Below are 14,189 nucleotides of genomic sequence, written 5' to 3' on the forward strand. Positions count from 1 at the left end.
GCCGAACCCAGTAGGATATTTGCCATTATGAAAACATATCATTCTCGAATAATCACCCTATGTGAAGATGTAACTTTTTTAGAATAGGATGATTTGTAACTCTTTTCTTATTGGAATGACTATGTAATTTTCTTCCTGCTCTGCTCTTTGGTACTGTTTTGAATTGACTTTGGGCAGCTCTTTGCCCCCCTTATTTGCTTTCTTCTCCTTCCCCTGATAATACCAATCTTAGGACTTGATCTTGGTCCCTTGATCCCCTTCATGGCACTTTATTCATGCAGAGGTGTTGGGACACCCTGGGCCCTTTCCTTTTCCTGCAGTACCAAATGGTGACCCTGGCTCTGGTAAAATGAGGTTGATCATATTGATATGAGCCTCAGGGGAAGGGTTAGTATCTACCATCATACTGGCTTGGGGCGAGTCGAGTAACAGCTTCCCCTTCACTATAAGATCTTGTATCCAATCTCTAAACTGGACACAATTAACTATGGAATTGTTGAAGGTATAGTGCACCTTACAATACTTTTTCCCCCTGAGTTCTTCCGGCTTGGGCATTTTTTTGGCATTGTCGGGCAAGATTACTCTTGCCTGTACCAGTTCTTCGTAGATCTCAGGTGCCTTGGATAGATCGAATGAATAACTCTGGTACTTGGGTCGTTCATTACGACCTTCTGATCGTTGACAGGTTGGACTAGCCCCTTTACCGTCAATGGCTTGAAAGGTGTGGTCATCTCAGCGGCACACACATCCACGTCCTCTTCATCACGGCCACCCTCATGCTCTGGCCTGGTTTCTCCCACTTCCACCCGATGAATTGCAGCCTTATTTTTGTAAAAATGAGGAACTTTGGAAGTGTGCTTCACCTGTTGCTCTTCTTGCAACAGCCTCTCATACTTTGTGGCAGCAATTACCAATTCTTGCAGCTTATTAAACTGTGCATCATAAAATCTTTTCCTCAAAGGTAATTTCAAAGCCCTTTGAGCAATCGATATGAGCTGCGCTTAGTTGACGGGAAATTGGCATCTCATCCTTGTTTTCCTGAACCTCATCATGAAGTCCTCAGTAGACTCATGATCATATTGTTTGACTTCAACTAGGTCATTGATAGTCAATTCTGGTTCTATTCTGTAGAACTGTTCATGGAAAGCCATCTCTATTTGCCCCCAGTTGGCGATAGAGTTAGGGGGCAATAGAGAATACCACTGAGATGCTAACCCTGCCAAGGAATTCCCAAACAACCTCAATTTGTAATTCGGGTTGTCCTCATATGCCACACAATGATTGGAGAATTTGAAAATGTGGTCCCTGGAGGACACATTGTTGTCTTCACCCGTGAATGTTGGGAATGCGGGCATTTTGAAGTTGAGAGGGAATGGATTTAGCTCGTTAATATATTCAGGATAAGGTTTTTGGTAAGTGATCCTGAACATTGGGCGAGCTCGCGGTTGAGCATTTTGAGCAACCGTCCTTCTCAACTCAGCTAATTCCTCCCTCAGCTGCTGAGTAGCTAGAATATCATTATGCCTGAGGAGAGCAGATTCGATTTTTGGGCTCCGGTCGTTGCCCGCACTTGTTTCCCTCCTTGGTTCGGGCTTCCTCCAACTAGTTCCTCCACCTTTATTCGTCAACAGGGGTGGCCTATAAGGTGGGGGTTTATCTGAAGTAGTGGAGCCCTCCTTTCCGCTGGTCTCTCCCATCACAGTTGGCATTCCGTACCTCGTTCTTTCTTGCTTGCTTGGCTTCCTATTATTGAATGATAATAATGGGAAGCTGGGAAGCTCATTCTCCAGAACTGGCTCCATCACCAGTTGAGTCCATTCAGGAACTACCTTTTTCTTTCCCCTATCTTTTTTCTTCTTCTAGTAGTGGGAATAAGGGAATGACTGGTTCATTTCTCATAACTACTTGGCTCATCCCACCTCCCTGAGCCCCTTTTGGAGTAGAGAACTCCAAATCAAGTCTTCTCTGTAGATTCCCTGTTAGTGTACAGAGCCTACTCATTTCTCCCTTGGTTTCCAAGGAGATTCTCTCCATGCTTTTTAGCACTTGGATCATTGTAGCCTGTAGTTCTTCATTAGTTCCCTTTTCTTCCGATCTCTCATATGCGGTTGGGCTTTCTAGGACCACCTGTCCTGATGGGGAGGAAGGGTTTTCTGATTGATCTGCCATTTGTAGAAGACCTTCCTTCGGATTCTTTTTGGACAGGCAAGATTAAGAAGTTTGTAGTCCCACCGGGCGTGCCAAAACTATGTTCGCGTCAGGAATTTTCGTCGGGGATGTTTCCTGGCCGACGAGCACACAGCTCCCCTGGAGGTTGGCCCCGGTTGAGGACTGCTGTCGGGCTTCTGCTTCACTATCGGGCGTTGTCAGGCAAGTCTCGTCGGGCAAGGCTCTTCGGGCAAGGCTCTTCGGGCAAGGCTCGTCAGGCAAGGCTGAAAGAGAAGGACAGCGTTAACTTTGAGAGGTGCCTTTGTGGGGCCTTAGGTGTAGGCCTTGAGGCTCACAATCAAGGTTAACATTTAGATGCTCAGGCGTGCCACTGCCATCTTTAGCATAGCAGATGTAAAATGGATGTCGCGTTTTAGTTGCATATATGTATGTATCCAAGAAACCGTGTTAGTTATAACAGGTGCCTTTGTGGGGCCTTAGGTGTAGGCCTTGATGCTTCCCATCAATAACTAAACCGATGATTGAACACATCATATTTGTTCTCGTGATTGCTGGAGTTTTCTAACTATTATACTTCTGATTACCCGAGTCCAAGAAGTAGAATGAACCCAAATAGGTGCCTTTGTGGGGCCTTAGGTGTAGGCCTTGAGGCTTCCCATCAGAGTTCATTCTTATACTTAGACTCTTTAGATCGCTGAACGGAATGAATCCAAATGGATGCCTTTGTAGGGCCTTAGGTGTAGGCCTTGAGGCTTTCCATTAGAATCCATTCCATGCTCAAGCTTTCTATAGTAATCATGATATAATAGAAGGAAAACTAGAGAGTAGGTTGATTACTTGCGCCCTACGTAACTTCGGACTTCTCGTTTATCAAGGACTGTCGTGGATGGGTTAAGTCCACATAAGGTTCTTTTTTATGCCTTGAGGCCAAGGACTTTTAACTTATCAGATTTACATGCCCGAAGGCTTAGGGCTTGGATCTGGTTTGAACACTGACGATATATTCAAATCGGATTCAAGTACTGAGAAAGCCTTTTAATAGTCATATTGCTAGAAATAACTTGCATATAACTGGAAGTATACAACATATTGAAAAGACAAAAACAAAGCAAAGAAGGTCGGGCAAGGTTAAACCTTATCGGGTAAGGTTGCTCGTCTTGCAGGTTCCTATCTTTGTAGTTTTGTCAAAGGTCTGAAAGCTTAGAGGGAGAGAGAGAGATTACAAAAAATGAATCGATACTACAGCAAGGTTGAACAAGGTAGCAGAGCTATTACAAAGGGTTGAAAAGAGGGTTATCCCGAGGGGGATGAAGGTTTGTCCCGAAAGGGATGAAGGCTGACTACAGCTTTGTTTTGAAGGCAAATATGGCTTTGAGCAGAGTTTGTGCTTGCATTTGTTTGTTTGATTGAGTGTCCTTATTCCTGGTTTTTCTTTCTTCTTATATAGACAACTCGGCTTGGTCTTCTGTAGCAGCAGCTTTGCCCGAATGTGGCTTGCGGGTGATGACTCATCAGCTTTATTACATGTAATGCCACCATAAAGTGCTTTATGGGCTGTGTAACTAATCAGTCTACACCACTTGGCCTTTGGGTAGGTAAGAAAATGGTCTTCATGAGCTGCACCAAGTCAGAAAAGGCCTTTTCCTGCCTTCTGGGCTTTGACCGGGTTCTGGCTATTTTTCCCTTTGGGCCTCCTTTCGGGCCAGCTCCTTCCTTGAGCCCAAAGTTCAAGTTTTGATCCAAACAGACCTAACGTTATATACTTAACGATTCATTTTATTATTCTTTAATTTATGACATTTCAATTAAAATGAAACTGCTTACTTAGTTGGTGTTGACGTAATAATCTGTTAAATCCACCTGAAATTTGTTAAGATAAGATGACAATGGTAGTTATAAAAGTGACGTCGATGTAATGTTGATTGAAGATTTTCTAATAATTTAGTTAAAATGAGATGTTATTAAGGTTGGTAATCTTGCAATCATTTCTGATAGAAAAAACAAAATAGTGCAAGATGATTGCAAACGTGAGAGTAACCACATTAGATAGGACTAATGTGCTATATATCTCAAATTTGAATTCGTCTTTCCATAGTTTACATTACTTTAAATTACAATATTAATTCTGTAAAAAAAGTGCAAATAATAATCTGGAGATGAGAATATCATTAGAAGTCCGAGCATTTTAATTTAGCTCCGGGATTGAACTAATTTAGCTTGGATTCGATACCACATGCATGCAGGGATACATTGTCTAACTCAATATAGCAGAACGTATATGGTTGTGATGCAATTCTCGCATGCTTTTTCACGCCCCGGACTCAATTCGGTAGAAAATCTCGACTTCGAACGTGATCTAAAATTAAAGAAAAAATAATTAAGAAATATTTACAAGACTAAAATAAATAAATAAGACTTCTCACATATGAGTGATGATGTACAAATAGTTTCATTTCATCGTTCACATAGACCATATTATATTCTCAACCAATAATAATTTCACAATCAACATAAAAAAAATCCAGTTAATTAGCAATGATATACATATATCCAAGTAACACCAAACAAGATTAATCGACCAACAATTATATAGAACTTTGCGAAATTTAAGCAAACCAAGTTCCTTAAAGATCTACCCGATTTCCCTTACTTGAATTCCAAGGCATTGCTTTGAAGTATTAACACAAGAATCCACCACTGCGATAAGCTCCTATTCACAAATGCAAAGTCAATACTAAATGCATGAAGCAACTCTGACCCTAGTCAGATAACTTGGCATTACTAATTTAGGACTTGGATTATCTGCCCTCCCCGTGCCCTCTTGTTTTGTGTGGTCACGGTTAAGCCGTGTCAACATTTTATATTGTTTTTTTTTATAAAAATAATAAAACAAAAAGAAATAGTAATATAAAATGTTGACGTGGCTTAACCATGACCACACAAACAGGAGAGCACGAGGAGGGCACTGAAATGGGAGGGCAGACAATCCAAGTCCTACTAATTTAACACCACTCCTTTCAAATGTCATTACATTTATGCAATCAGGGTAACCATTATTAACTATACACCTTGTTTCGTATAGCTAAAACTTGGCATATGAGACATATATATGCATATAGCTTGAAAACGTGAATCATCAACTTGGTTTTGGTCCTAGTATTTTATTGCTTTACATTACCTCATGTCTAACATATTTGTTGGATGTGCCTTGTGTGCAGTAGCGGAGCCAATGCGGGGGCATTGGGCTCCCTTGACCCCAATGGATCTGTAATTTGTCCCTTTAAATAAAAATTTGACCCCTTTAATAGCACTGCAACAGCAGCTTTGCAGCAGCTCCAGCGAATGTGCAGAAAAGCAAACTGCAATATCAATTATATATTACTAAAATAATCAAAATGTGCAGAAAAGCAAACTGCAATATCAATTATATATTACTAAAATAATCAAAGTGTGCAGAAAAGCACATGACTGTTGTGTGTTGTCTAAATTACAATCAAGCAAATTGCAAACTTTGATTATTATATAACATTAAAATAAGGAAAGTTGCATAAATGTGTCTAAAGACTCACTCCTTGGACAAAGTGTCTCTCGGATGGAAATGATCGAGGTTCCGAGAAGAAGAGACTCTCTCCCATCTCACTCTCTCCCATCAGACTCTTTCTGTCTCTCCTCTCGAATTCAAAGACCCACCCATCCTCTCACAACCAGACTCCGATAAATCAAGGTTAGGGTTTCAATTTTGATCGATTCACCAGTCTCTGATTTTAAATTTTTAATGCAGGTTTGGTTAATAATGTCGTTACTATTGTCGGAGCATCATGTAAACGTCGAGACATGGTTAGAGAAAGACAACAAACCAAAGTTATGGAAGCTATTCGAGATTATGAGCTTCCAAGTGGGCAAGGCTTGAACCAAGAAACTAGTCTTAAACGTGCAAGTGATACACGTTGGGGCTCACACTATGGTACCTTGGTAAGCTTGGTTAATATGTTTTCTTCTGTAATTGAGGTGCTTGAGATGATTGTAGATGATGGTGTAAGTCTTGATCAAAGAGGTGAAGCGGATATTTTGTTGAATCTTTTGCAATCTTTTGATTTTGTCTCTAGTCTCTTTTTGATGAAAGAAATATTGGGAATCACAAATGTGTTGTCACATGCATTGCAAAAGAAAGATCTCGATATAGTGAGTGCTATGGCTTTAGTCAAAGCATGTAAGCAACAACTACAAGCGATGAGGGATAATGGATAGGATGCTTGGCTTGATAAAGTTTCTTCTTTTTGTGGCAAGCATGATATTGATATTCCTGATATGAATGACATCTTTGTAGCTCGAGGGAGGTCACGACGTAGAGTTGAAAATTTGACAAACCTTCATCACTACCGTGTTGATCTCTTTATTGATGTTATTGATAAGCAACTTCAAGAGTTGAACAATCGTTTTAATGAGACAAGTACAGAGTTGCTTCTTTGTGTTGCATGCTTAAGCCCAGATGACTCATTCTCAGCTTTTGACATTGAAAAGTTAGTTCGACTTGCTAAATTTTATCCAAAGGATTTTTCTGATATGGAGCTCACACTTCTTGAAGATGAACTGAAGAATTATATATTTGATATGCGTTTGCATAATGAATTTTCTACTTTGAAAGGAATTAATAACCTTGCACAAAAGTTGGTGGAGACAAAGAGGGATAGACAGTATCCCCTGGTGTACTTGCTAGTGAAATTAGCATTGATTTTACCTGTTGCGACTGCTTCAGTTGAAAGAGCTTTTTCGATGATGAAAATTGTGAAGAATCCACATCGTAATAGGATGGGTGATCAATGGTTGAATGATAGTTTGGTTGTGTACATTGAGAAAGATGTATATGATTCTATTAGTAATGATGTTGTAATACGACGTTTCCAAAATATGAGAACACGTCGTGGACAATTATGAATGAAAGTATGATCGATTTTTGAAAGTTATTTTTTGACCCCATTATCTTAAATTCCTGACTCCGCCACTGCTTGTGTGGGTACTTGAGTATGACTACAATAATATTTCGATGATCAAACTTTATAAGTAGTTTGACTCATTTAGTTCTTCAATATCCTCCACTTTGTTTATCAGACTTTTAGTTGTCATCTTTTGCACTGGTTTGATTATTTTTTTCAATAATATAATATCATTTTTCTTCTTAAATATAAAAGAAGGAGAAGTATTCCTTAATTCTTCCTTAGGAATATAGTCTCTATTGCACCGTCGAGTAAACTTTATAACATGTTAGTTTTTGTTCTTATTCGTATCATGTTGATCACAAACTGCTTTATGGACTAGTCACCTGAGTTTAGGAAGGTTAGTTCATAAAATTGTGAACTTTCATTATTTAATTTGTTAAATAAACTGCTTCTGATTTCAGTGAATTATTAGAATATATATGTTAAAAAGTTGGCTTGGGATAGTAGGAATCTCTCTCTATACCTATCATAGAACAATATTCCAACAATCTAGTCCATCCAATATAAAAATAAAAAGGAGAAAAAATAAAATCAATCCAATGATTCCAACCAACATACCCTAACTAAACCAGTTTATCCCATAAATCTCCACATTCTTTTTTTGGTATAATGCACATTTTCTTTATTTATTTTTCTTAGTTATAGGCTTACTCCTTTTTTTCCCATTAATTAGGAATTGGGGTGGGGGATTAAAACCTTTGACGAGGTGGGCAATCACTTGGCTATAGTGCCACTGCACTAAGGGCTTACTTTAACACTCCGCAACAAAAATTGAATAAAAAATTAGCCAGACTAATCTCCCAATTAGAGCTGCCTCGTACAATCCATTAACCACATTAATCATAGGGGTATGGAGTATGCATGCGTATTGGGTTAGTTTCTGGCATAAGAAATGATGAACCCACCATTTTAAAATTTGCAACTTGTTTCCCTCCCATCCCATCTCTACATTGGTGTTCCTGTTGTTGGGGTCCATGTCAGATAATTTTTGGGGTGTGGTATCCACACACCTATTTTTACTTCTCACACACCCTTTTAGTTATCGGCCGTCGGATCGGATGAATTGAAGAAGATCAACAGACATAAATTAATAAAGGGTATGTGAGAAGTAAAAAGATGTGTATGGATAGCACACTAATTCATGTTTTTGGGTCATTGATGAATGATGAATTGGTGATGAAGATCAATGAAATCTTGTTGTCAATATCAAAGCTTGTGGAGGATGTAGCAAAAAGCAGTAATATAGAACGAGTTCACTATTATCGTGACATTTTAATTTAAGAGTATAATGTTACGTAAACAGGAACTTACACATGACATTGTATTATTAGACTAAAATATCATGTTAAATATAAATTCATTTCATACAAGTCACATTGGAATCTCATTGGCCGCATTCTTAAAGTCAATATATGGACCAAAGGAATAACTTTCCACTTTACTACCCATTTTTCTTCTTCTTATTAAGTATTCTTGTAGCACGGAGAGAGAGAGAGAGAGAGAGAGAGAGAGAGAGAGAGAGAGAGAGAGAGAGAGGATTTAAAATAGGCATTTGGAACACCTTTTGCTTAATTCTTTCATTACTGAGAAGGGAAGGGAATGAAATCTTAACCCATAAACTACTCAAAGAAGGGGAGGGAGATTGAGGCAGATTTTTAATTTTATTTATTTATTTTTAATATGATAAAGCAACATCATGCATGTTTCACTTTGAATGTGTACATATCACCCACTTATGGTTGCTGTGGTACTCAATGTATAATATAGCTAGAGTACCATAATAATGATACTAACTAGAATCAATATCTATGTACTTTTACTTTGTTGCACGGTTCTTTGGAGACGAAGCACTACTTCACCAAGTTCTATTCATAGATATATTTGAATAAAATTGTAAACATCGATATTATTTTCGGTTGTAAATTATTTAAATTTAACGATTTGACTAATCAAAGTTGACGTGTCTAACTTATGAGTATCACACTAATATGACATATGGACCAAGACAAAGCAAGCAACCTAAAACAACACATGTCATCATCTGAGAAGCTTTATCAAACAACTCAAGTCAAATTCAGACAGGGAAAAGCTAGGGCTGTGCTATCCATACCCTATTTTACTTCTTACGTATTTTTTGATAATTTATGTCCGTGATTTTCTTCAATTCATCCGATCTGACAACTGAAAATTAAAAAGGTGTGTGAGAAGTAAAATAGGGTGTGTGGATAACACACCCCAAAAGCTATCCTTAATTGATCAAATTTCATCCATTAGGATTAACTCATTAAAGTAAAATTTTGATTTAATCATGAGGTAAACTAAATTAATTACCTCAAATTAAAATCAAATCATAAATTCACCCCTGTATCTGAGCGTGTTAGTAAGTTTTGGGTGTCCAGCTAACACAAATCCATCCGAATTATTTCCAACTGCGCAAATTAAAGGAGGACCAGAAATGCAAAGAAAATGCTTGCTTGGGACCCAAGAAATTTTGCAGATTGAATAATTGAGACAGCAATGTTACAAAAATTAGGTAATTCACCCAGTAGGCCTTGTCAGTATTAATCTCAGCCTCACACTCAGTCTCGTCCGAAAATATCACCAGACAAACCTATATAGCTTATGAAATATTCATCATGCATGTGTACATAATTAAAAAGCTTAAATAAAGGGGGAAAATATCCCATCAAGGACAAAAGGACAATGCCAGCCACCCGACTCCCACCATTCAGTCGGCGGGACCTACTGCAAGAAACCAATTGCCACGGCGGTGCTGGTAGATTTCTTGGTGGTGCCGGGAGGCCCCAGTTTGTTTCTACTTGCGGGTTACGGTGAAAGCTCTGTCGGTTTAGCATTCAGTCAGTAATCTAAAGTTGGGCATGTGAGAGTACTACTGGCATGGTAGTTACTACTCAATAAGCGTTGAAATAAACATATCTATAGTTTGTTTGATGTGACACTCGGTCGGCCAACTCACCAATTTAACTTAATTTCGTCCAAGGGTATTACTGCAATTTTATGGTGGGATGGTTTTATCTTTAGGAAAAATTAATGAAAAGGATTTGAAAATTTTGAATTTTAACGATAATGACAAAATAAAGAGTAAAGTGAATAGTACAAGGATTGATTTTTTAGTGTAAAAATATGATTTTTCGTTAAAGTAAACAGTACCGGAAGCTTTTCGTTAAAGTTTCCTTTATTTTTTACCCTAGTTATTGTTAAGCTCGAACCTGTGTGAGTTCAATCGAGTGTGCTCCAAGCTACTACATGCTTTCAATCCAAATCAGCTACAGCAAAATGAAACAAAAAGCAAAGCTTGAAAGCTCAATTCTGTTTTGTGTCTTATAGGCCAGCCAAGAAAAGTTATATATGATCTCGTTTGGATCTGAGTTTCTTCAATACGATTGTAGATCGAGGAATGAAGGCATCTCACTTGAGAGTTGTTCATTCTTTGGGCTTAAAGACGTTTGGACAAGCTTTGTTTGTGGCGAGCATGACGTGAATCACAAATTCCTTTGAGATTACTTTTGTTTGCCAAAATTAATACGATATATATAGCGGCCTACCACCGATGAGCAACAACCACTTAGTGGGGTGGCTAAGATATTTTGAATTGGACAAACTCATGACTTGGCACATATGAGAACTCAAATTACACCACATGAAGGCTGCTATATCTAAAGTCCAAAAAGTTACGCTAGAAAAAATTGGGAATTCTTTTTACAAAAGAATTTATTTGGACTTTGGCGACACAGAAAATGATTAAACACATGGAGTCCACAAGAGAATTCTCCACGTAGGTTTTGGCCCCTTTGTTTTACTCTTCTTCCCATTTAATTACAATTAAATATTAAATTTTGAGCACGTGGCCTTCTCTACAGTGGTGAGAGAAGTATTGTCCTTGCACCACGGCGTGAGTTTGATCTATGTTAGCTTCTTAATCTAACATCCAATTTAACAAATTTAGCGTCTGACAAAAAAAAATATTAAAATTTTGAGACAATTATGCTTAATCACTAAACTAAGATGTCCACTTTTTTTTGTTTTGTTAAAAAAGATGTCCACAATTTTTTTTATTACAAAATGTTCACGGTTTTATTAAATACATATAGCATACGTGTAAACAATTATGTTTATACGACATAATTTTATAGCCGATCTTCACCACTAGGATGCGGATAAATTATATCGAATTCGTTCATTTATAATATTTGAATTAAAAAAATTCACTAACAGGTGAAGAAAATTAAAACTAAATTGTAATATAAAAACCAGTTAAACAATGATCTGAGTTTGTTTAATACGTTATCCATTCACTTGTTGTGAAGTTGAGAAATGATATAAATTATAGAGCTCTACAGACTTCGACTCATTTCTTTATATTTTTGTGACATGTATTGTATTGTATATTTGTATTCAAACAAAAATATATTTAAAATATTCTAAAGAATCAAAAGGATCCATGAATCATCCGCATTATGTATGCATTGTGAATGCCTTCGATATATTCGCACTGTTCAACTTTGGGAACCTTAAACAATTTGTTTAAACAAGTAATAAATTATTTTGGAAGAAAAAACAAGTAATAAAGAATAACAAGATATAAGTTTTTTTAGTACATAATAAAATATAATACTAATCTTATATTTGTCAATTGGTCTTGTTAAATAATTGGCGTTGGGAATCTGGTCAAATCTTCTAAAGATTTCATTTATTTGTCCCCCACTTCACCCAAAATAATTCATAAATTTTTAAAAAGAATAGTTATTGGCATTTTAAAATTTTTATTTTTTACTTTTCATAAGTATATCTTTTTCTAAATATATAAAGTTTAGAATGCAAAATAAGAATTTTAATGTGTCGATAACCATTTTTTTTTTAGAAAAAACACAATTTATATTTAGATGCCAAAATACCTATTTCTTTGCGTGTTCAAATCTTCTGCACCCAAATTTGTTATCATAATATACTAATGCATTCAAGGTTTGGCCATATTATAACTATATTTTTATTATGGCTGGATTTTTTTTTTTTTTTATGGGTAATGATAGATAGACTATATTTTTAAAATTAAATTTGTAAACCAAATGATGTGATTGTAGATGATTGAATTGTTAATTAAGTGTCGGTTGAACGTATTTGTTTCTTATTGATGACACATCATTTGGTTTGCAAATTTAGTATCCCTAGTATACCCTTTTTTTTTATTCTTACTTAGGTGGTTTTTTTTTTTTTGTCAAAAAATGAAAATTTCATAAAAAGAGAGAATTACACACAACATAAAAAGTCTAAACAAAAAAAGAGCAGCAACTCAAAACATCATGAGAAGCTCACACAAGCAAAAGCCCAACAACAGACAAGAAAGCAAAACACAAAAAACCCTAACCTTCAACAACAAACAGTAACAAGCATTTGTAGTCTCAAATGAGTTAAACCCTTAAAGTTTAGACGTTTAAACTTTGGGTCTGAAAACAAAGAGCTAAGTACATTTTGTAGAAATATCAGAGAGACGGGCCATACGGCCCACTTCCAACAACATCGATATTGTCCCCAACTTGGTAATTACCACCTGCACAATCCGTCAGGTGTGGGGTTTTATCACAAAAGGCCTCGGTGTTAGTTGGAGTGGGATTAGGGTATTTAAACTCTTCTTTTGTCATTGATACGGTCGATGTGGGACATTTCAACACGCCCCCTCACGTGGGACCCAATTAGCAGGTCACACGTGGGAGATCCACACATCGACAACCACGTGGAGCCAAGGGGACTCACCCTACACGCGGGGCCAAGGGACCCACCATCATCGCGCGGGGCCAAGGGGACCCACCCATCACGTGGCAGTACGGTACGGGCCCGCTCCCTGGCTCTGATACCATGTAGAAATATCAGAGAGACGGGCCATACGGCCCACTTCCAACAACACCGATATTGTCCCCAACTTGGTAATTACCACCTGCACAATCCGTCAGGTGTGGGGTTTTATCACAAAAGGCCTCGGTGTTAGTTGGAGTGGGATTAGGGTATTTAAACTCTTCTTTTGTCATTGATACGGTCGATGTGGGACATTTCAACACATTTTACATAATTGAAGTTTGAGGTTAGTCTAAAGGAGTTACAAAGTTCTCTTTCTTTTTATCTTTTCACCCTATTTTTAGACATTTGTCCATTCAAGTCTTTTGCTACATTGGTTATCTAGTGAACCATTAACTGCTCATGTGTCAGAGCATAATTCGCCTTCCAAATCCACTAATCTTTTCACAAAGCCACACTAACGCCATTTGAGATTGTGTTTCCCCTACATAGGCTTACAAAATGAATTCTAGACTTTCACATCATTATTTGATAATTGACTTGACGGTTAATCTAACAAAAAGTATAAATTTGATTTATATAAAATCATTAATAAGTAAATAAGAAAAATTGAAACCTCGTGATCCATTTTTAAAACTAACCTTAAACCTCAACAATGTAAATTTGTAATTATCCCAAAACAAATTAAGAAATTAAGAAATGGTTTTACACATGGATGAACTTGGTTATATGCTGTCCAGGAGAATAATACATTGGATCTGCTGATCTGCTGATCTGCTACAGGTTTAATATTGGTGTTCCATGACAAACTTACCACCAACCCTCTCGATTCTATCACTTATTTTCCGGAAAGTAATTCTATACTCTAAATCATACTTTATATTAAACCCATCCTCCTTAAGTCCTAATGTATAATGTATACTATTTGCTAACAAATATACTTTAAATAATTGCTCTCTCTCTCTCTCTCTCTGTGTATAATGTCATTGGGTTGTGGCAATTCAATATTCATGCCAAGTGGGATGCCAAATACTATATACTATGATCTGGGTACAACACTTGTGGTGTAGTTGTGTAGGTTAATTATATTATATCTTAAATCTTTTTTTTTTTGGTCGATATATTATATCTTAATCTACTAGTTGGCCAAGGGATAGAATACAATATACATATATATGTGTGTGTGTTTAAATATGTATAACTCGTATATGT

The 14,189-nt window shown here is 37.1% G+C and overlaps 1 protein-coding gene across 1 annotated transcript; it reads left to right on the forward strand.

Annotated features, from left to right (window-relative positions):
* Positions 1 to 2,135: 2,135 nt before the first annotated feature.
* On the forward strand, positions 2,136 to 7,104 carry LOC103417557 (uncharacterized). The gene is made up of 3 exons (XM_070811304.1): positions 2,136 to 2,370; positions 5,951 to 6,379; positions 6,497 to 7,104. Exons 1-3 carry the CDS (start codon positions 2,136 to 2,138, stop codon positions 7,102 to 7,104), a joined length of 1,272 nt encoding a protein of 423 aa, XP_070667405.1.
* Positions 7,105 to 14,189: the final 7,085 nt, after the last annotated feature.

Source organism: Malus domestica, chromosome 13 (assembly GCF_042453785.1).
Source record: "Malus domestica chromosome 13, GDT2T_hap1".
Taxonomy (NCBI): domain Eukaryota; kingdom Viridiplantae; phylum Streptophyta; class Magnoliopsida; order Rosales; family Rosaceae; genus Malus; species Malus domestica.